The sequence below is a fragment of the Notolepis coatsorum genome, assembly GCF_963971535.1.
Source record: "Notolepis coatsorum genome assembly, chromosome: 10".
Taxonomy (NCBI): Eukaryota; Metazoa; Chordata; class Actinopteri; order Aulopiformes; family Paralepididae; genus Notolepis; species Notolepis coatsorum.
In genome coordinates, this window is record NC_140174.1 from 59,340,393 (window position 1) to 59,364,271 (window position 23,879).

Here is a 23,879-nt window from a genome sequence, read left to right on the forward strand (position 1 = left end):
ACCAAGCCTTGTCGCAGCGGGTGCTGGTCGACTAAACGAACAGCGATCCAATACAGTCAGATATACACACACGTTAACTTTTATGTATTTTAGTTTGTTTGTCTGTTTAAAGTCTCGTTTGTATGCGCACAGTATGCCGACTGATATCGCGCCGAGCATTGAGAGACGAGTTACCGTTATACAGAGAATAACATTGAGGTGCAATTCACGCGACAAACTAGGATAGTAATTTCCGGAACCAACAAAACCGGCCCACGGGAACGACCATTTGGGAAGTATAGTTTTATCGTTTCAGTTTGTTTACGTTTTCACATATGCACAGGCGCGTTCATTCGGTAACAAAACGCTCGTTTAGGTGAATTCCAGGCTATTGAGAGCTCGCGGAAGAGTACCGCATGGATTGAAAAGCGTTATTTCCGAGGCGAATGGGAACGCATGAACGTCGCTTGGAGCAATGACGTCATACGGTGTGCGCCATGAAGTTATGATTTTATATGAAACTATCCATGGGCGAACGTAATGTTTAATGAGGCCGAGGGTGCGTGAAATCCACGTGTAGTATATGTTTCATTTGTATATGTATGTGCGCGCTGCTATTGGAAAGTGTTGAGTTGCTGTGGCGAGATGCAGAAGAGTGTTTCCAGGGTTGCATTATCCCAGACCACCGGAGAAACGAGCCGAGCATTACATTGACGACACGTAACGTGCTACAGCCTCAGGAACCACTATTCGATTAAAGATACACATGGGCACAAAAGGGGGTAAGTTAATATGGTTATTCAATAACTGAACTGAACTGTGAGGATCCAACGTGAACACGGCAGCTTTTTCCGGTGAGTATGAAACAAACCTTGAGATGCATGACATAACTATCTTTTCATTTGCAGTAAATTACAGCTATCCCATATCGCTTGAGTGATTGTTTTTCATTACTGTACACGTTATAAGTCACAGAAAGATAAACTCAATGCCTGTTTCAGATGTGTAAATGTATCTGTGGGCGCGCAGGCAGGCTCGCTCCTCATAAATGGGTTTCTATATCTTAGAAATGTGCACAAGGCTAGTGATAAGGCAAACATGCTATGTTTATTCAACAAATCATTTCTATTTTAAAAACAGTGTATGTTTTAACTCCCACGTTATAGAAAATCATACATCATAAACTGAACACAACACAATTTATGAGTAACACACTTACTCCCAGTATAAGATGAAGACTAGATGATGTGTGTTTGAACTCAAAATCAAAGAGAACACACTCAAAAATTATCTTAGAGGAGTGGGAAAATTAACATGTTTTTTGTGTTTACAGGAGAGGCAGACTGAGTTAACTCTAAATAGAATTACAAAGCAGTGTTTAAACACTCACTCAAACCAGCTGAGGACGATGTGGAGTTGAAAGACAATGCAAATGCCTAGAGAGGACTCTGACCACACCTATAGGGACTCAACTTAGTATCTCCACTATACTTAGTATAGTAGGAAGTATCGCTTTAGATGCAGATTTTCTCTTTTGTTACCACAAGACTCAACCGAAGATGGTGTGGAGTTGAGAGAAAATTGAAATTGACCATTTAAAACAAATCTGCATCCAAACACCCACATGTAAATTTCTTTTACAGGAACGAAGACGATAACAGACGCTATTCAGAGTGGGCACTCGAAACCCACAGGGTATGGCGTGAGGGAGACAAAGCAATGCAAATGCCTGCACTCTGACCACAGGCTTGGTGGACTCACCTGACAATGGATAGCAATGGATGGAACCACTTAATTAACATGAATCAGACACAAGTGATGATGTTGCAGTCATGAAAGTCTACCTAATTCCCATACTAACAATAACTAACCAGTTGTTTTCATCATCTCTTTTCAAGAGGCACACGAATTAGAGATATGAATTCTGAATAAAACCAGACAAAGTAGAAGTGCCCGAGATGAAAGATTAATGATGAAAACAACTTCACTTGCAATCTCCTACTTCTATTCTCTGCTTAACCAATAACTCCTTACAAAAATTTCAATTACTTTCCATGACTGCAAATATCAACCACCAAAATTGGAGCACAATTATCTAAATGTACAAGGTATACACGTACATTGATCATTTAGCTGACACTTTTATCCAAAAGCGACTCACAGGTTCTGTATGACAGGACATCAAAAAGGGCACAACTCTATCAGCTGAGTAACAATGTTCATCAAAGTGTTAAGTGCTACAAGCTAGGGTTAGATTTATTTGTATCAGTTGGAAGCAGGATAATCATTTACACAATGATTATCAAAATGCACAAGGTGTATTAGAGGTAATTAAATTAATGCTACTTAAGAGTAGACGAGAAAATGAATGATTGTTTTTCATGCAAAATTAACTGGCTGCCTAGAATTTTATGTTTTTTTCCCCATGCTAAATTATGATGAGCCACACTGAGATGTGAAGAACGCCAGAGAAGGCATGACGAGGTAAGTATCCTGAGGCACACCCATCGCACAGGTAAGATCAACTTCAATTTAACATCACAGACTATGAAGACAAAGAGCTATTTTATCTGATTCAAGACTTTGGCCATTCATTTACAATTTTATTTAAAGCCTAATGCTGTAAGATCTAGTTAGATACAAGATCTGATAAGATTGTAGTGAATGTGACCTTCTTGACATAAGGAATCACTGCTAATGCAATTGGATTGCATTTCCTATTTTCAATTAAGTGATTTTATTTACAATGAATTGAATTAATCCCAAATTGATTTTCCTCTTTAGCAGAAAGGCGTTGAATCATTTATGTGAGGAGGTTTTCTAAGGCAATTTTATCATCCTCAGATCATATTGGTGAGAGGACACGACAAGTGAGAAGGAGTGAGACGACGCGTGACCTGAACCACGAACGACGGCAGGACCAGGCAGAGAGGAACACAACCCAGCGACCTGAGCGACCCACGACAGCATAGGACCACCAGGGACGCCGCCAAGGAACTGCGGACACAACCAGGACGACGACAGCAACCGTGGGAGAGCCGCCATCCAACCCAGCCACACAACACAGATGTCCCCAAAGGAAGGGGAGCAGAGACAGAAAGGACGACATGCAGCCTCACCCCGGCGGCCCGCGGCAGACCATCTACAGAAGGGAACCAGAGCCCTGACCATCAAGATGGATTCCGATGACAAGATTGCCATCCGTGTGAGAGAGAGCGTCCTACTGACCAGCCACTACACCGGCGGGCCCTCGCCCTCCATCAAGTGGTACCGCAATGACGAGGAGAGGACAGCGAAACCAGCACAACACATTCAAAAACGCCCGCCCCCTCGCCCCTCTAGTACCGCGATGATGAGGAACGGGGGGACCAACCACCACACAGCACGTTCAAGACCACCCTACAGCCATGTCTCTAGGCCTGATAAAGGTCAAGCGTGAGCACAGTGGCAGACATGTGATGGTGGTGAAGAACAACATAGACTCCAGGGAAAGAGTCTGCAAGGCCACTATAGTTGACCGCCCCACTGCTACAGGTGACCCTTGACAGGGAATGGACGGCGACCAGTGAATGTTCCCGACTGCATCGTCAAGAAGAGACATCATCAGAGACCTGTGGACCAAGAGACTTCTGAACACACATTGTCCACATTGTTATGTATTTATTAAATTTTTATGTGTTACTGTTTGGCCCTGCCACACGACAGACAGAGAACACCTTGTCAACAACGATGCGACATCATTCAGATTAATACCTTCACAAGCAGGAAACTTTTCACACAATTGTATGTATCTGCAAAATGATGAACTAGGGATGTGATGAAAAGAAATCAATGAGAAAGCATTAACAATGGTTAGCAATAATGAGCTAAAATGTATTGCTGAAGGAAGAAGTGGTCACATGATCACATTACATCACATTTGAATTACTTAGGTTACAAAATTGCCTGATTCTAAGTAAAGACCAACAAAACTGAGGCAATCACAGATGAAAGTGACACTCAAACTCAGGTTAAATACAACTGGATCCTAAGTAATTTCATCAAGAATCATTATAAATTGTGCATATATATATATATATTTTTGAACAGTTTCCCATAATCAATCATGTTAGTTTTATTAACCACTAAGTTAACGGTTGTTAAAATGTTTTTGTACACATTAGCCACTAGGTTAATGCTTATGTGTAAATCCTATTCCTAATAATTATTCACACGATTTTGTGTTTTCAGCCTGTGCACTCCGCCATGCCAAGGGAATATCTTTACATGAGAACATTATATTATACCACAGAGGCAATCGTTCGGTGGAATTCTGTCCTCCCACGTGCTTACTGGCTGAAACACCTATCTCTATTACATGACACTAAACCTTCTACTTGCGTTTATAGGAATGTGTCAAATCAATGACAGTATTGGAACTAGAAGAGCGGTGAGGAGGACCGCTGGCTGTGGGAGTCAGCAGAGACGCAGGTGAGGAGAGAGACATGTTTACTGGAATACACATTTGATTTTCCTGTGTTTTCATTTAGTACAGAAAGGTGTATGCTAGTTTTTATTTGTCTTTTAGAAAAACTAAACAAAAGAATATGTAGTTGTAACTTTATTAAATATGGTATATTTTTCAGTGCGGGTCCACGGTGGCAGTTCCAAGATGCTGATGGAGCATGGAAATATTATAGCAAAGTAAGATGCAGCTCTCTTTTTCTACTTTATAAAGATTAGGTAACAGTTTGGGGTGGGAATCACCAGAGGCCCCATGATACGATATCACATTTTCACCTCAAAATGGGATTGTCAAGCTAAAATTATTATTATTATTATTATAAAAATATCTATACTTGGTGTCAGTGTATCGATATAATATCGGCACGCAAAATATTGCGCTACTATGCTGTATTGACCCTCCCCCACCCATAGTAATGGTTGTGGTGTACTCAAGTCACTAAACTTTGAATCCAACTGTACCAGGACAGAGTAATGATCAACCATCTTGTGTTAATTTAATGTTAGCTTAACGTTAAGTTAATCCAATGTTAAAGGTGCACAATGTAGTTTCAGGGGAGGGGTATTTGCAATTACAATTAGTTTAGAAAACATTTGCTATATGTAATTCTTAGAATTGTTCAATTTTATGTTATCATAAATCAAAACAAAATCGTTTTTTGAGCCAGACATAAGCCTAGAAGTTACTACTTCCAACAGAAAATGTTTGTAAATAAGATCAGTGAAACAGTAACTTTCCAGGTAGCTTAGCTTCACACAAGATCAGTGAAACAGTAACTTTCCAGGTAGCTTAGCTTCAAACAAGATCAGTGAAACGAAGGTTATCCTATAACCCTAGTTATTTGAATATAGCGAGCACTCTATTGGAACTGTCCCTTTAATCATATGCTATCGGGGGAGCTCCAGTAGCTCACCACGTACCGCGAGCGCTATTTCAGCGCCGTGGACAACCGTGCTCGTCACGGATCTGGGGCTTAGCGAGTTCGAATCCCGACTGCAGCCGTGCCTTTCCCAGAGTGTCTTCCCCCCCATCTGAACCCTTTCAGCCTGTTTCTGTCGGTCATCCTTGACCAGTATAAATGTGATAAACACATAAAAGAGCCAGGGGAATGGCCAAAGTTAAAAAAAAAAAATAAAATAAAAATCATATGCTATCTCCGGTGGAGATTCTCCCGACGTCCCAAACGCAGCGAATCTTCCCCAGTCTCCAAATGAGAGTCTAACTGGTGCGTGGTTTTTGACTAATATTAAAGGAGCTCCCGTCTTATACGGAGCTACTGAGCAATTTTGATCCCGTAGTTAGACTGGCTGACGCGCCGTTATACTCCTGGTCTCATACCAAAACAGTCCTTTGTCCCAATGATACGTGCAGGCAGCTTTTTTTTTTTCCCCTCACCGTCAAACAGGATGTCTTCATAAACTGATAAATAATAATGAACACAATAACTAATTAGATACAAACATTTCGACCTGAGACCTGCGTTGTGCGTGCGGTCAAAAACCATTGCCCTTTTCCGGGTCAAAACTCCTCCTACAGGTGTACCTGACGCTTAAATAAAAGAAGCGCCACCCCCTGGTCACATAAATCCACTGCACATTAAGTCCATTTTGGCCGTTACACAGTTCAACCACATGCACGCTCCTCACCTGCCTGGCCACGCCCACATCCGCTCATACATAAGCGGGGCCATGGCCATACTACCAGCTCCTTCCCCAGTCTTTCACCGCCGAAACGGAAGACCGTGGGGTCCTCAGTGAGTCAGAGCAGAGTGCTCGCTATACTCAAATAACTAGGGTTATAGGATAACCTTAGTTATTACATGGTGTGGGCGGCTAGGTGGTGTAGTGGGTCAAGGCACTCGCCACCACTGTGGAGACGCTAGGATTCGCGTGTTCGAATCCAGCTCTCCACATTGTTTTCAGTTTAGCTGGTCGTCCGCAGTAATACACATTGGCCGTATTACGGGGAGGGAAAACTGAAGGGTGGGGATCGAACGTTGTGAACAAGCGACTCCTACAAGTCGGTTGGTGCGCCTGCGCAGTAGAATCAGGAAGTGTCGGGGGCAGCGTGAGCCTCCCACGCGTTACTCCTCGACACTGAGAGATCGAGCTGCGCAGGTGAAAAGATGCGACTGCTGTTACCTCAAGTACCGGAGGGGACTTGTGCTATGTATGACTTAGTCCACATTGCAGCCGGCTTGTGGGAGGCAAGAAACAGCGTTCGTGACAGGGCAGGGTTAAATTGGATGATACGAAATTGGGATGGGAGGAAATATAGAAAAATGGGAGAAAAAGTGGATCAAAAAAAAAGGTCCGATATTACTCGATAACGGACCTCTGCCGAACAATAATGGCCGCTGTGCGCAGCTGGACCAATCAAGCCCACTACACACACTGTATCAGTGCTGCTCAGCATATGCACAGCTGCACTCAGTCATGCAATCAGACCACAGACCTGCCGGCTGCCGATAATAATAATCACTTTATTTGGGCTGACAGAGCCACAGAACAACTGCGTCTGCATTTGATCTCGTCTTGTTGATGAATTATGTATATTGTTAGTAAGTTAGCCATGTAATAAGCGGGATAATGTATAGCCTATGTAACGGCCAAAATGGATTTAATGTGCAGTGGATTTATGTGACCAGGGGGTGGCGCTTCTTTTATTTAAGTGTCAGGTACACCTGTATGAGGAGGAGTTTTGTCCCGGAAAGGGCAATGGTTTTTGACCGCACGCACGCACGCACGAACACGCCACAGGGCGAAATGTTTGTAGGCAATTAGGTATTGTATTCATTATTATTTAATCAGTTTAAGGAACAAAAGCAAAGATATTCTGTTTGCACGGTGAAGCAAATAAATATCATTTTCCAAGTAAAGCTGCCTGCATTGTATCATTGGGACAAGGACTGTTTGGTATCAGATCAGACATTTAGAACGGCGCATCAGCCAAGTCCATCTACGGGATCCACTCGCTCCACTAGTGAGGACTGGTCTCGCCCTCTGCTGGCGCGTGTGTGCACTACAACCACTGTTAGCTACCGGCTACTACTGAAGCTGTGTAATGTGAGGAATAGCGATGCAGGCCTGATCACTTCAGACAGCCGACTGCCTCTTCTTTAGCAGGACGGTGTTACCAGAGATGCAGTGGCGTCGGCAGCAAAACCCCGTTTTATGCGGCCTGCTGCCGCCTTGAGCTCGGGCTAAAAAACATGCAAACTCGCACCCCTTGCGCCGGGAGGCCAGCCCACTTTCTTCTTGAAAGGCGGGGGCCAACGTCCAGTGCGGCTGGCAGAGGGCATCCCTCCTCAGAGACTTGGGACTCGAACCCTAGACTCGGAATCTGGGCTCCCAGGAAAACAAAGCCTCTGTTTTCGTGGGGCGTCAAACAAGAACCCCTCGTCCCCTCCATACACCCGCGATGGAGAGGCAACGGAGGAATCCTCGCTTGGAGCCGGCTGTTCTGCGGGGCCGCAAGCCTGCGCAGCCGACCACGCACAACTGACACATCTGCGGCCCGCGTCGCAAGACACCACCCGCCCAGAGAGACCGTCGGCCAGCTGACTGCCTCTCGCGGCAATAGTATCCAGCTGCACAGCCGGAGTGCAACGCTGGCGGGGGAACTGCCCAGCGACGCGCACTCCCCAAATGTGAAGCGCCGGTGGGGGTCAGAATAATCCTCTAGACCAGGGGTAGGCAACCCTAGGCACGCATGCCTGCATAGGCACGCAGGGGCATTTTCATAGGCACAGGGGGCAGCATAAAGAAATATATATATTATACTTTTTTATTTTATTTTTATTTTTATTTTTTAAATATTATAGTAAAATATTTTGCACTGTTCTTTTTCACATTTATCTTGTTGAAATCCTCCCACAGGTTATTTTTACTACCACATATTTAATTGAGACCCTTTATTTGTTTATTATTTCAATTTAGCTGGAAATACATTGCTACATCATTCAGTAACATTTGCAGAGCCTTATAACAAAAACATTATTACGGTCACACGCCCAAAACCCTAAGCCACTACCCTATCCTTAACTCCCACCCCCCACTCTCCGCCCTCCCTCCCATCCCCCAAATTCCCTCCCCCGAGGGTGCTTCCTGAAGCTCACTGACTTTCGACATAAATGAACATTGTATCAACAAATGTGCTTTGTTTGTATTAATTTAGGGTTGTGCCATTATTATTATGCAAAGATAATAATTGTGATTAATTCTGTAATGAGTTGTGTGTTTCTAGCATCCTTGACACCCAAGGACAACGATGGAAATAAGTCAAGAGGCTTTTACGTTACTATCCTTGACAGCAATGTATGCTGGATTAATGATCTGTATATGTTGTGGAGTCTAAATAAAAACCTGAAACCTGAACCATTGTGACCAGTGGGATTAATCAACAAATTGTATTATTTATTTTTCTATTTCATTGAACATTGCACATGTTAAAAGCAATTTTTTTCTCAAAATGTGAGTATTACCAAGTCAACTTGTGTTCTTAAAACAATGACAATAAACATAGTTTTATTAGGTTGAAATAATGTGGTTGTGTACTTATTTTTCTGTTAACTTATTATGGTTTGAAAACTGAAAACCTTAATGCACAGTAACTGAACTCAATTTTTTTTTTTTTTTTTTTGATATTTTTGTACAAATCTTTCCATTATTCACAGTGTATCTTTTCACAGCATAGTATCCAACATCCAAGATTCGCCTTTTTCGTTTTTGTAGCAACATACAAAACATGTAAGAGACTCATACAAACACATTAATAACTGACATGGAAATAAAAAAAAACACGTACAAAAAAAAACATACTATACATTGTGCATATACATCCCTGTTATATATATATATATATATATACGTCATACGTTACATGTAGGCCGATCTACCTGCGGGCAGGTATGTGCTGCATCTTTTCTTTCCCTTTTTTTTTCTTTTCCTTTTTTACTTTTTTCCACGTTTCAGCTACGTATGTGTGTGTCTCCTATATACTTGTGTATCCCCCTATGTGTCAGTGAAAGCCTATATCTCAACTATGTGTATATGTAGGTGTATGTATGTCTATTTCCTATACATGAGTATGTGCATGTATGTGTGCCCCTGACGTGTATACCTTATCCTTGTGTATATGAGTGCGTGTAAACCTATTATGTACACATATGAATATGTGTATCCTAGATACTTGTATGTGGCTATATCTGCGCACATGTGAGTGTGATAGAGACATTGACCATTCCATAGACACCCCATCCGGACATAAAATATATGTACATATATACATAATATATCACAGAGCACAAGTATCATCAGATCAAATCCCCTTTTTCATATTCATCCTTGATAATATTGTATTCCCATCTTAATCATTTGTCCTCAGGTCGTTCAGTCAGGTGTAGAAAACTGTCCCATATCTCAGCGAAAATATCCTCTCTCCCTGCGACTCTATACGTCACCCTTTCATATGATGCTGTCCGAAACATTAGTTCCATCCATTCTTTAAAAGTAATATCAACAGGTGATTTCCAATGTCGTAATGCAATTCTACATCCTGATATCATGGCCATTCTATACCACATTCCCCGGTATTTAGGCAGCTTAATCCCTTTCGGTACTATACCCAAAACACATGCCATTGGGGCGTTATTTATCTTCACATTCAGGACCTTACTTAGGAATATCACAATTTGATCCCACATTTTCCGGACCTTCTCACATTCGTACAACATGTGCAGTAAAGTGCCTGTCTCCTTCTCACATCTCCAGCAGATGTCACTGTCCCTTAATTTCAGTCTGGCCAGTTTACTGGGCGTCCAATAGCTTCTGTTCAGTACTTTGTAAAAAATAAGTTGTGATTGCGCCTCCCTAGAGAATTTACTCCATTTGGATACCAGTTTCTCCCACATTTCCTCAGTAATCTCCTCGTGTACATCGTTCTCCCAGCTCAATCTCAAACCCGCCAATTTGGGTGCATTGTATTCTCTTATAACATCATAAAATCTTGACGCACCGCCTTTCCTGCGCCATCCTTTATAGAATATTTCTTGAATTGCAGTAATTGGGCCGCACTTTGGTCCTCCTATTGATGACGATATACAATGTCTAATCTGTAGGAATTTATAAAAGTTTTTATTATCTATATCAAAATCCTCCTTAATATCCTCAAAAGGCAAAACCCCATCCTCCCCGGCTATATCACCCAGTACATGTATCCCCCTTTTAACCCAATCGTCCCATATGACTGATTTCTTCCCAATCTTTAGTTTCTTATTATACCATATAGAGGCTCTCGTAGTTAAGTATGGGCTATCACCAGTCATTTTGTGCGATTGATTCCAAGTTTCCCTGATAAATGCCATCAAAGGGTTTTTAAGAGGTGTAGGTCTGTCTGATTGTGTCAGGAAGGATTCCAGAGATGAGGGATATATCATTTCCTCCTCCATCCTGACCCCGAGGACGACCTAGATAGATCCTGACCCAAGCAGGTGCCTCCTCAGACGAGTGATTCAGTTTGGAGAGCTGGGAGAGCGAGAATGCATAGTGATACCAGTCTAGTTTAGGCAGGGATAAACCGCCATTTTCCTTTGCTGCATACATTTTGGTCCGTCCAAACAGCGGCCTTTTGCCCCCCCACAGATATACATTAATGACTTTGTCATACTGTTTGAGTAACTGGGTCGGGAGAGTCAGCGGCAACATATATAGGATATAGTTTAATTTGGGAGCTAATATCATTTTCACTAGGTTTATCTTTCCCAGGAGGGACATATTCATTTTGGCCCAATTCTGGGTCAGAGCACTAATGTGTTCGATTATAGGGGCAATATTGGCTTGCATCAACTCTTTCAGACCTGGGATCAGCTTTATTCCTAGGTATATCAATCCTGACGGCATCCATCTGTATGATATCAGGGGGACAGCATTTAGAGAGAGGCATTGCTTCTGACTTGCTCCAGTTGATTGTGTATCCAGATATTTCGGAGAAGGACTCGATAACATTTCCAATGATCCCAACTGCTGTTCGAGGATTGCTGGATACCAATAAGATATCGTCCGCATATACAAATAATTTATGTTCTACCTGCCCCGCTATTATCCCTTTGATGTCCTGATTATTCCTCAGTGCGATAGCAAGTGGTTCGAGGAAAAGCGCAAACATTTGGGGAGAAAGCGGGGAACCTTGCCTCGTCCCCCGCCCTAGGTTAAAGGGCGAGGACACGATCCCGTTGGTCAATACTGATGCCATCGGATTTGTGTATAACAGTTTTACCCACCCAGTAAACGATGGACCAAACCCGAAGCGCTCTAGCGTGTGAAATAAGAATGCAAATTCCACCTTATCAAAGGCCTTTTCGGCATCCAATGAGAAGGCCACTGTAGGTTCTATATCATTCCTTACCTTCCACATTATGTGTAGGAGTCTGCGGATATTATCAGCTGAGTTTCTCCCCTTCACAAAGCCCACTTGATCTGAATGCACCAAAGTTGGTAGTACATCTTCTATTCTATTCGCAAGTATCTTTGCCAATACTTTTTCTTCCAAGTTGCTCAGGGATATAGGTCTATAGCTTCCACAGCATTGAGGGTCTTTGCCCTTTTTCTGTAGTAATGTAATAGTGGCAGATCTCAGGCTAGTGGGCAATCCCCCCTTTATCAGTGAGTCCTCATATACTTTTAATAATCTCGGAGCGATTATATCACTGAATTGTTTGTAGAAATCGGGAGTAAACCCGTCGTCTCCTGGTGCTTTACCCAATTTAAGGCTGTTGATTGCCGCGTGTATTTCTTCTATCGAGACCCCCCCCTCCATTGATTTTACCTGTTGTTTCGATAATGACGGTAATTTGATTTTGTCGAAGAACGCGTCCATTTTTAGCTGATCCACCGCCTTCTGTGGGGTATATAAGTCCTGGTAGAAGCACCTGAAGACATTATTAATTTCCTTTTTGTCTGTAATAATCTTGTCATCTTTATTACGAATCGAGGATATAATATTCTGATTATGCATTTGTTTGACCCGATTCGCTAATATTTTACCCGCTCTCTCCCCTTGTTCATAATATTTTTGGTTGGTCCTAAATAACGCATATTCAGCCTTCTTTTGATATATGTTGTTCAATTCGTATTTGGATTTGCTTAGGTTCCTCCACGTTTCTGGGTCTGGTCTTTGGCTGTGCTGTTTCGAAAGTATTTTAATTTCCTCATCTAACATTGTCATTTTTTGTTTCTCCGCCCTTTTTAGTATCGCACCGTATTGTATGAGTCGTCCTCTCATGTAAGCTTTACATGTGTCCCACATTATGCCACTATCATCTATTGACCCTTCATTAAGTTCCCAAAATTCCTTAAATATAGTTCTAATGTATGTACACGATCCTTCATCATTTAACATTAGGTTATTGAATCGCCATCTCCGAGATCGTTGCCCTTCTTCCATGGATGTGATCACTAAATCAACCGGAGCATGGTCAGATATTACAATGTTCCCTATCCCAGTACTTGCAATCTGTTCTACAAGTGCGCTAGAGATCAGGAAATAATCTATTCTAGAGTATGAGGAATGTGGGTGAGAGTAAAACGTGTAGTCTCTTTCTTGTGGGTTCATAACCCTCCAAACATCCACTAGACCCAATTCCTCTATCAGAACACCAACCGCCAGTCTCCCTGTGTTGTCAGCGGTTTTGGGTTGGTATGATCTGTCTATCAAGGTGTTTCCAACCAAGTTGAAGTCCCCCCCTATGATTACGTTGCTATTCCCTATTTTCCTGATCACCTCACATACCTCATGGAAAAAGTCTGAGGACGACCCGTTGGGCGCATATATATTAGCTAAAGTAGTCCTCTGTCCCTCTAACTCAGCATCCAGTATAACCCATCTTCCCTCATCATGTGAGAAACTATTGTGTACCTTTAGGTCTAAGTTTTTTCTCACCAATATTGCCACCCCCTCTTCCTAGAAGAGAACGTGCTATAGTATATTTGTCCCACCCAATCCCTTTTAAGCTTGGCCGACTCTTCTTCATCCAGGTGTGATTCCTGAATTAGTGCAATATCTGCCTTTTTTTGTTTCAAGAACGTCAATATCTTCTTTCTCTTAATGGGATGATGACATCCGTCTATATTCCACGATATTATTTTAATCAGCCCCATATTTCTCGTAGTGCATCTCCCCTGTGCAATCCATGACGTAGTCTAGTGCCTGAGAGTGTGAAGATATATATACAGTAGTATAGCATACAATGAAATAAAAAAGAACATATATAAACATAAATACACTTCCCCCCCCCACATTTACCCAAGCTACGTTCGATATGACCCCAGATAGAACAGTCGTACCGAGGGTGAAATCGATACTCACCCATGCACCTTGGTCCCCCTCGACTAACAGAGGAGTGCATACAGCACGAGGCAGATTGCCCAAAACTGTGCCCCTATTATCTTGTAAACCCTGACGTAACGTATGGCTCACACTGTAATCTATATACAGTGCGATCAATTCAACTGAACTTGACAAAACGGTAACGTTTCCAAGCATTAACATTTGTATATCTTTCAGATATATCTTGGTACATTGTAACTTCTATGACATAGCCATGATGGCCTGTGGTTCATTTCGTTATATTTTTCCTGTATCCATCTGGGATATTTCCCCTCCCATACTTTTATTATATTCTTCTAACCATTGCCCTCTATTTTCATTTCACTTTTTTTTTTTTTTTTTTTTTTTTTTCTATATACATATTGACATTTTTTGATGTTATTTACTCTATGACGATGCCCCCGTGACTTATCTGTATTCATGCGCTTCATGAACTTTATCTCAATTGTCCGCCTCCGACTGTCCCCGTCTGAATCCCTGTAGTTTCTCCCGGTATCCGAGATGACCATTGCCCTGCTGTGTGGGGCGCTCAGTCCCCGTCGTCTGCATGTCGTCCCCCGGTCCCCGTTTTCCTCCCATCGTCTGCCAGGTAGACAGCCGCATTATCTCCTCTCGGTCCGGGTCGGTAGTCGGGTTCACCACGGTGATCTTGAATCCACGCTTTGCCATATCCGCCGTCGCCTCCGCCGCGCTCTGGTACAGGCGGGTGCCATCTTCGTAAAATACCCTCATCTTCGCTGGATACGGTGTCTGGAACTTGAGATTCTTCTCCTTCATTATTCTCTTGGCCTCTGCATATTCTCCTCGCTTCTTCAGTATTTCGGTGGGGAAGTCATGGTCGACATAGAAGCGATCGTTGCCACATGAGACGTTCTTCTTCTGCCATGTTCGGCGTATTATCTCTTCCTTCATTTTGTAACTCCCAAACTTAACCACGATTGACCGTGGCTTCAGCTGTGGGTTGTTAGGCCTCGGGGCCAGTGCCCGGTGTGCTCTTTCGATACGAAGGTCCATGTCATGAGGCAGACCGAGGGCATCTTTAAACAAGGCGTCTAGAAATCCATGCATGTCTTTCCCCTCTTTTTCCTTCGGGATACCATACACCCGCAGGTTCTCTCTCCTCGTCCTGCCCTCCTGGTCGAGTAGTTTAGCCTCCACGTCGGCCTGCCTCTGCATTAGCTTTTTTATTAGAGCCGTCGCCGCATCAAGCACATTTTCATTTTCTCCGATTCTCCCCTCAGTTTCATCGAGCCTGTCGTTCATTTTGTTCATGTCATTTCTTATCTCCCGAAATTGACGCTCATTGTCTTTTCTGAAGTCTTTGAGCTCGTTGTATATGTTCAACAGCGTGGCTTCTTGTTCACAGTCATCGTCGCCATCTTTTCCTCCCGTTACTTCGTCATTCTCTGCCATTCCGTCGTCCTTTTCAGTTGGAATCGTGTGCGCCATACGTCTCGTGATAGCCCCTTTTTTCATCCCTATTAAATATGTACCCTGGTGTTGTTAATAAATGTTTTCCGGGGCTAAGTCATTTTGCTGTCGGGGAGCTCGCGAGTTAAGCAGCCATGTTCTTCTGCGGTCAAACCGGAAGTCTGAACTCAATATTTTTAAGTTCTGGTAACTTATTTATTTTTATTTTTTTACAGTGTAGTCTTGCGATCAATCAAAACTTATTTACACGATATACCTCACATTCACCCTCCATTCACATCCTGGTGTTCTCCTGGTGTTCTCCATTAGGCCTGTAGGTGGAGCTATGACAGCACACATGTGCTGATGGTGTGTGATGTGTCCAAAAATGAATGGGCAAATGTGAGTGAAATGGTCGCACTGTATGCAGCTGTTTGTCTGCATTGCATTCTCCCCCCCCCCCCCCCCCAACTCAGATTTAGGGTTGATACAACCATCATAATAATATTGTTAATAATAACAATAACAATAATGATGTAATAATGTAAAAATTATCATTAACACTTTAATCGCCATGGGTTAAATTCATAATTTACCATCCCTCGCCAGCTCTATTTGTCTATGGAGAAGTTCCCCTTCTTTGCAGGGCTATAACTTTTTAAATTCTATTGCTACATTGCCATTATTATGGCCCATTCAATGTCCTATATGTATTGTTCAGGGTGTAGCAACGTTAAACTTTTTCATTCACATATTCATACTAAAATATGGTCTAAAGTATAAGTATGTTTTTATCGTTTTCTGCAGCTTTCTTCAGAACGTGATTTATAGCCCTAAATGCATTATATTGATGATCAAATACAGTTTGGTAGGAATCTGTGCGAGATGAAAAATTTCAACTGGACGTACTTCTAGAATGATCTACGTATGATCTGATGATGACCGGATGGGCGGGGGATCGTTTATAATTCCGTGGGCAGCGTTAGATGATTCATCCAGAGTGGGTCATATGTTCATCATAGCAGTTTATATGGAATACGTTAGAAAATAACGCTGAATCTTACCGTATGTTCCTCGCGCCGTTGGACGATCAGCGTGGAGTAGACCGTTTTCGATTATGGGATGTTGATCCTGATGAACCATTTCCAGGTTGTATAATACTATATACGTCCAAATAACGTTGTTTATTGAGTTAGGGCGAGCGATTGATCATCCAGTGTGTTGAGATGGAGTCCGGCTACCGATCGCGAGTGCCCGGATCACATATGGATGAGCACTTCCTGTTTGGCGCGCCCCTCCCTCTTGGCCGATCTGCCGATCGGCCACCAGATGGCGCTCTCGAACCGTTAGACAGTTGAGTGGAGCTCACCAGTACATCTCAGGGCTCCAGAAAGGAAATATGATTTCGATGACAGATTTTTGAAATATTGACATCAAAGACGAGTTACGGCGTCTTCGGCAGAATGAGCATGGCTAGGAATGACGTCTTAACTCGTCCCCGGCGATCATAGTGTTAAAAAGACCTGATTATGAGAAGAAAAAAATTACGATGCATGGAATATTGTTGAGGCACACTAGTTACAACTATATTTCAAACAGGCACTCCATGTCAAAAAGGTTGCTGACCCCTGCTCTAGACTCTCCGATGGTGACGACATTATCCTTTCTTTCTCCCGTAAATTTGTGAGAGAGGGAGAAACAAAAGATAACACCAACACAGCTCCTATAACTAACTAATTACTTTAAAGCACTAAACTTGAAGCGGTGCTATACACGGACTTCACGTGGTGAAAGTAGGGAAGGAGCTGGTAGTATGGCCATGGCCCCGCTTATGTATGAGCGGATGTGGGCGTGGCCAGGCAGGTGAGGAGCGTGCATGTGGTTGAAAGTTTTCATGATAGCATATGATTAAAGGGACAGTTCCAATAGAGCAGAACGCAAAGCTATACGAAAAATAACAGTAACTTTCTAGGTAGCTTAGCTTCAAACAAGATCAGTGAAACAGTAACTTTCCAGGTAGCTTAGCTTCAAACAAGATCAGTGAAACAGTAACTTTCCAGGTAGCTTAGCTTAACAACTCCAGGGACTCCATATTCCTCTGAGGACACTTCGTTTGTTCAGTTGTGAAAATGTACCATAGATTTCTTTTTTCACTTTGCACTTATTCACTCTGACTTTAAAATGTCTCCCCAACAAATTTTGCTTTTGTTGCTGGTTGATTCTCCTCAGCTTCTCTCTGGTACTATAAGAGAAGATTAATATAAAACCCTTTGTTTATCTTTAGATCAGACATTTAAAAATAACTAAATTATCTAATCTAAATCAAACCCCTCTTAAAAACAAAACCCTGTTTAACCTAGCCATCTATAAAACATCATGCTAAAACTGTGAAACAAACTCCCCTAAAGAAAGAAATACATAGCAAACATGACTCAGTTATGCAATAGTGCTGCTGCTTTTTATTTGGTTAAAACAACAACTACAACAATGTTCATGACGGAGAGAGAGAGAGAGAGAAAGAGAGAGAGAGATTTCTCCGGAGCTATGCTCGGACTCGGAGCATTTATTAACGTTACATTTTCAACAAGATTGCTGCTATTTAAACACTTCATGGAAACGGGGTAACGTTATGTCGAGTTCATACGTGTACTAGTGTAGTTAGTATGAACTCAACTTAACGTTACTCCGTTTCCATGAAGTAATTATAAAGGTGGCCAGCTAGCTAGCATAAGCTAACGTTAGCTAATAGCTGTATCGTTGGCACTGCTCTGTAACAACGCTTGCAAATGGGCATCTTTAGCTTTTCCCGAAACGGGGTAACGTTATGTCGAGTTCATACGTGTACTAGTGTAGTTAGTATGAACTCGACTTAACGTTACTCCGTTTCCATGAAGTAATTATAAAGGTGGCCAGCTAGCTAGCATAAGCTAACGTTAGCTAATAGCTGTATCGTTGGCACTGCTCTGTAACAACGCTTGCAAATGGGCATATTTAGCTTTTCCCGAAACGGGGTAACGTTATGTCGAGTTCATACGTGTACTAGTGTAGTTAGTATGAACTCGACTTAACGTTACTCCGTTTCCATGAAGTAATTATAAAGGTGGCCAGCTAGCTAGCATAAGCTAACGTTAGCTAATAGCTGTATCGTTGGCACTGCTCTGTAACAACGCTTTAGCTTTTCCTTCGTCGTTTACTTCAAACCCGAAGTACTTCCAAACAGCACTTCTGCTGTTTTCTTTATCCACAAGCACAAGTTTGCCATCTTCAGCTAAAATGTTTGTTTACAAACTGAAGACGGCTCTGTGAAGGGGAGGGCTGGAGGAGGCGGAGGGGCAAGCGTGCTCTGAACAGCGTGTCAACAACTTGCGGTAGAACACTGCGAGCAAGCCAGCTGGTATCGATACTGCAGAAAGTATTGATATTTTGGGAAATGAGTATCGAAACCGTTTTAAATATTCAGTATCGATATTTCGATATTTTTGACAACACTACTCCCAAGTCGTGAAAATTGTGATTGCAGTCGAGCTCAAGTTCTTCTTAAGAACTGAAAAATATGGGCGCCCCAGTGGCGAACCACATAGCGCGCTTAGCCGTGACACGGCCGACCCGGGTTCGATTCCCGAACCCGTCGTTATTTGCCGAATGTCTTCCCCCCACTCTGTCTCCCATTCCTCCTCTATCTCTCTCTACTGGACTGCCCAGTAGAAATAAAGCGATAAAAACGCCAAAAAATAAATCTTTAAAGAACTGAAAAATATATACGTGAATACCTGGTATATGAAACATATACCTGAAAGGGTCAATGTCATGTACAAAGGTCTAAGGACCACACAGAATAATAACTGGAGCCGGCTGCACATGAACAAAAAACAGCCTCTCTCAGTAAATGCGTTTAAAGCAGTGTCCCAGGTAGGTAAGAAAGCCACAACACAAGATGTTTTCCAAATAGTAAATTATATATTTATGGTGATAGGGATTGAAACCTCCACCATAATGCACATGGGAAAAAGGTAGGGGAGAACAAACAAGACATACATATATACAAACAAACACTTAGTAAATAATATAAATGTAACTGTGCCAGTCATGGGACACAAAGAGAAAACCACACGGTATCATTCCACAGCTACAGCTAGGCGAGAAGGCAACCTCCTCACTTCACTCTGGAACGTGGCAGTGATTCAAATGAGGCGCCCCGTGTGTGTGTCATCTTCCAGACTATAACCACTCATTCCATTGGCTGCCCACAGGTGCACCAAGCAGGTGCAATCAGCTCAATCAGGGGGATGAGTGGTATCTGGGGAAGGGAGAAAGAAAAACAGAATTAGAAGATGACACATCACACAAACAAAAATAACACAACCCATACTAATTATACTAACCTGATGTTCACATGGTCTTCCAAATACAGTAACAATGATAATGACCAACCCACGTACGTCACAGTCAAGTACCAAGTACCAACTACCAAGTAATAACCAAGTAATACAACCTGACATTGCAGTCTTTTCTTTAGTCATTTTTGTTTAGTTCTTTAAATCTCAGCTGTGTTCTACCCTTTTCTCATTCATTTGTGGCATTTGCCATAATTCACACGGTGGCCATTTTGCTCTTATGTCATGCTCAGGTTGTGATTCCTTTCCATCCCCAGGAAAGGAATCCCATCCTGAGCATGACATAAGACCAAAATGACTTACTGTACTATAGAGGGCATGCAAAAAAGCTACCGTATGCTGCTGATGACGAAGAGTTCCATTTCTCTCTCTCTGCTGCAGGGAAAGACCCACTGTAGCGTTTCCAGTCTGGACATTGAGAACCAGTACCAACAGAACCCAAGTGGCACCGTGTCGTTCACTACGAAGAGCTTTAACTATGAGCTGGACTTCTCAGGTGAGCAACAACATTCACCTTGAAATACGCCGAGTTCAGAAACATTTTCGAAAAATGTATTATAATGAATTGGAAATGACAAATAATGAGCCAAGCGTAACCCCCGTCGCTGGTCCCCGGCTGTGTTTGTAGCTGTGCTTCATATGAAACATAGCTACATTAACAGCTTGGTAGACCAGCAAAATGTACAGGTTAAGCACCTCATTCTTTTTCACAGACTTCATTCACACATGGAGTCTGTACCATTATGAATAGAGGCTATAGACCATTACCATGACTTATTTTACAGCAAGGGTCACATGACTTATGCTGAAATCATGTAAGACCCAAGCTGCATACTGACGTTATGTCTTCTTCCCCCAGCCATGACTCAGAGGAACCTAACCACCAACACCACCAGAAAAGTACAGCGCCTCAGTTAATGGTCATCAATGAACGATTGAATCTCTTATTTTAGGTTAGGGAGGGATGTGAAGTCTTCCCTGAGGTTGAGGTTGAGGTAGGGGTGGACGGTATAAACGGTATACGGTATAAACGGTATGAATTTGCGCTACGGTATGGATTTTGACTATACCTTGTGACCGGTAGAGCAACTCTAAAGTAACCACAGTGTGGAGGGAGGGGGCTGCTAGGAGTGGAGCTAACGTTAGCGTGCTTAGGCAGGGCTCTACAGTGTGACTATTTCACTCGCATTTGCCCCTAAACATAGATATGTGCGAACTGGAAAAATTATTTTGGAGCACAGAGGCACAGAGCGGACCTTCAATTCTAGAAGCGAACTAGCTCTTCAGCCCTGCATTGCACACGTCTTCTCTCGCGAGTCGCGCAGTTTCTATGTGTAATTTAAACTCTGCGACGGATCCAATCGTCTAACATGCTTTGTATCTTCGCCATTCTGGAATGACCACGTCGCGCTAAAACCTTATGTAATGTTAACTGTTGATGTAGCCTCAGAAATCTAACGTTAGCTCCACTCCTAGCAGCCTGTTGATGTAGCCTCAGCAAGCCAACGTTAGCTCCACTCTAGCAGCCCCCTCCCTCCCTCCCTCTCACTCTGTCTCCCCCATCTCTCTCTCGCTCTCTCTCTCTCTCTCTCTCTCTCTCCCCCCCTCCCCTAACAATCCTGATTCGATTCTTGAACCTATTTCATTAAAAAGGAAGATATTGATTGACATTAGCTATAGTATAGCTCAGCAGCTGTAACAGAATAATTTTTGATTATTTACGTTTTAAGTTAAACTACAAAAAAAGCCAGCGGTGGACCGACATAACAAATGCTGTCACTGTTTACTTGTGTAAGGACATGGTTCCTTCTCTCTCTCTCTCTCTCTCCCTCCTAACAATCCTGATTTGATTCTTGAACCTATTTCATTAAAAAGGAAGATATTGATGGACATTAGCTATAGTATAGCTCAGCAGCTGTAACAGAATAATTTTATTATTTTTGATTATTTACGTTTTAAGTTAAACGACAAAAAAAGCCAGTGGTGGACCGACATAACAAACGCTGTCACTGTTTACTTGTGTAAGGACATGGTTCCTTTTCAAACTGCTTTAAAGACATGGTCAAAGCACTGGATCCAAGATATGCGTTACCTGCCTGCAGACACTTGAGAAAAAGTTTTGCATTTTTCTATTTTGCACAATAAATGTTCTTAAAATACCTCTGTACTATGTGAAAAATGTCCTAGTACCGTAATTGCCGGACTATAACCCGCACCTGAATATAAGCCGCACCAGCTAGATATAGAATGAAAAATAAATGTGTACATATACAAGCCGCACCTGACTATAAGCCGCAGGTGTCCACTAGACACCTGCGAGAGCGCCCCTGGTGGCCGTTCGCTGTAAAAATCCATAGATTAGCCGCATCGTTGTATAAGCCGCAGGGTTCAAAACATGGGTAAAAAGGTGCAGCTTATAGTCTGGCAATTACGGTTATACAAGAGTACATCAGAAGCATTTATATAGACATTTTAAGATACGTTAACACATCCTGCGCCAAAAACGTTGTACAACGTGATTCAAGTTAATTCTAATTCTGCCATTCCACGGCGTACAACGTTATTGAGATCATATTTCATTTTTTCACCATGGTATTCATTATTCCCTCACGGAGCCTGGTCTGATACAGTGGGAGCCTGCACAACTCTGCAACGCTTCAATACTGCCACCTGGTGGATGATCGGCGAGTTGCAACCGGAAATGGATCTCTGGAGATCTCCGTGCATCTGGCAAATGCGTCCGCCACTCACATATTGTTGCGGGACTCTAGACAGACGTCCGTGTGTAGCGATCGCTGCCATAACGCAATAATCTATATGATTTGGGCGTTTATTATGATTATACAAACCGGAAAAGGATCTAGGAGATCACCGTCAAATAAGTGGGATATTTGTCCTCCAGTCTCATCGGCGAACGGTAAGAGGACGCTGATGTCATTTTCAGCGCGTTTGTTTATTATTATTCACCCATACTACATAAAGCATTTACTGACGATCACGGAATTATAAACGACCCCCCCCCGTTCATTCGCGCATGATAAGTCATAACGTTTAGGATCATGTACAGTTGAAATTTTTAATATAGCGTGTATCGCCAACAAACGGCAGTTGATAATCTATATATGCGTTTATGCCTATAACTAGCGTTCTAGGAATTACTGCAGAAAACGATAAAAACATATTTATATTCTAGACGTATTTTCGTATGAATCTATGAATCTATGAATGAAAAAGTAAAACGTTCCTACATCCTGAACGATAGATAATCGATGTTGAATGGGCCATAGTAATGTCAATTTAGCAATACAATTTAAAAAGTTATAGCCCTGCAAAGAAGGTAAACATCTCCATAGGCTTAGACTGGTGGCAGTGATCATACATTGATGGATATAAGCGTGGCAGTTAATGTATACCGTGATATATACCGTTACCGTTTATGCTTCAAATTATACCGTGATATAAATTTTAGACCATACCGTCCAGCCCTAGGTTGAGGTTAAGGTTAGGGTTAAGGTACAACATCTTGCCTCGCTACCAGGGGCGGAGGTGACATATTTGACTGCACCCAAATATATATATTTTTTTAAAAAATTTTGCACCCCCTCTATATCTGCAACCAATATTTTGACATAATAAAAAAATTCAAAAAAATTTATAAAGTATCTTATAATTGTTTTGGGGGGGAGCACAGTGGTGAATCTTGCCTAGGGCGCCAAATGTGCTGGGTCCGGTCCTGGCTCTGTGCATAATTGTAGTCTTTAAATTACAATATTCAACCTCTGGTGCAGGTTGTCTGTTTTGTGTACACAGATCCATTACTTGATGTAAAAATGCAAATACCAAGATAGAATAATAGCCTATACTCCAAATTCTACTTGAGTAAATGTTGAGAAGTATTTGATATTGAATGTACTTAAGTATCAAAAGTAAAGGTACACATCTGTATGATGTTCTTGTATTTCATTGCTTTGGAACATTCAACCCTATGTCCATTGACCTATAAAAGTTAAGTTAAAGTGATATGTGGTCCAGCTATGCTGGCTCTGATTGGTCCTCTTGAAGTTGGCAGGCTTCAATTTTGAAAGTACATTATCTTCATGAATCTTTTGCCATGTTTTCTACAAAGCAAAATATTTTTCTTTGAAGTAACACTAGTGGGTTCAGATAAATGTAGTGGAGTAAAAAGTACAATATTTCCTTTGAAATGT

At 42.2% G+C, this 23,879-nt stretch overlaps 1 protein-coding gene across 1 annotated transcript in view; it reads left to right on the plus strand.

The window, feature by feature from the left end:
- The window catches only part of LOC311235348 (uncharacterized protein), a 31,975-nt gene extending 8,336 nt beyond the window's left edge, over nt 1-23,639 (plus strand). The window contains exons 9-12 of the mRNA XM_084322783.1: nt 4,368-4,449; nt 4,605-4,662; nt 20,053-20,167; nt 20,531-23,639. Coding sequence (XP_084178909.1) covers nt 4,368-4,449; nt 4,605-4,662; nt 20,053-20,167; nt 20,531-20,589 — 314 coding nt within the window. The 3' untranslated portion in view covers nt 20,590-23,639. The remainder of the gene's footprint in view (nt 1-4,367; nt 4,450-4,604; nt 4,663-20,052; nt 20,168-20,530) is intronic.
- Nucleotides 23,640-23,879: the final 240 nt, after the last annotated feature.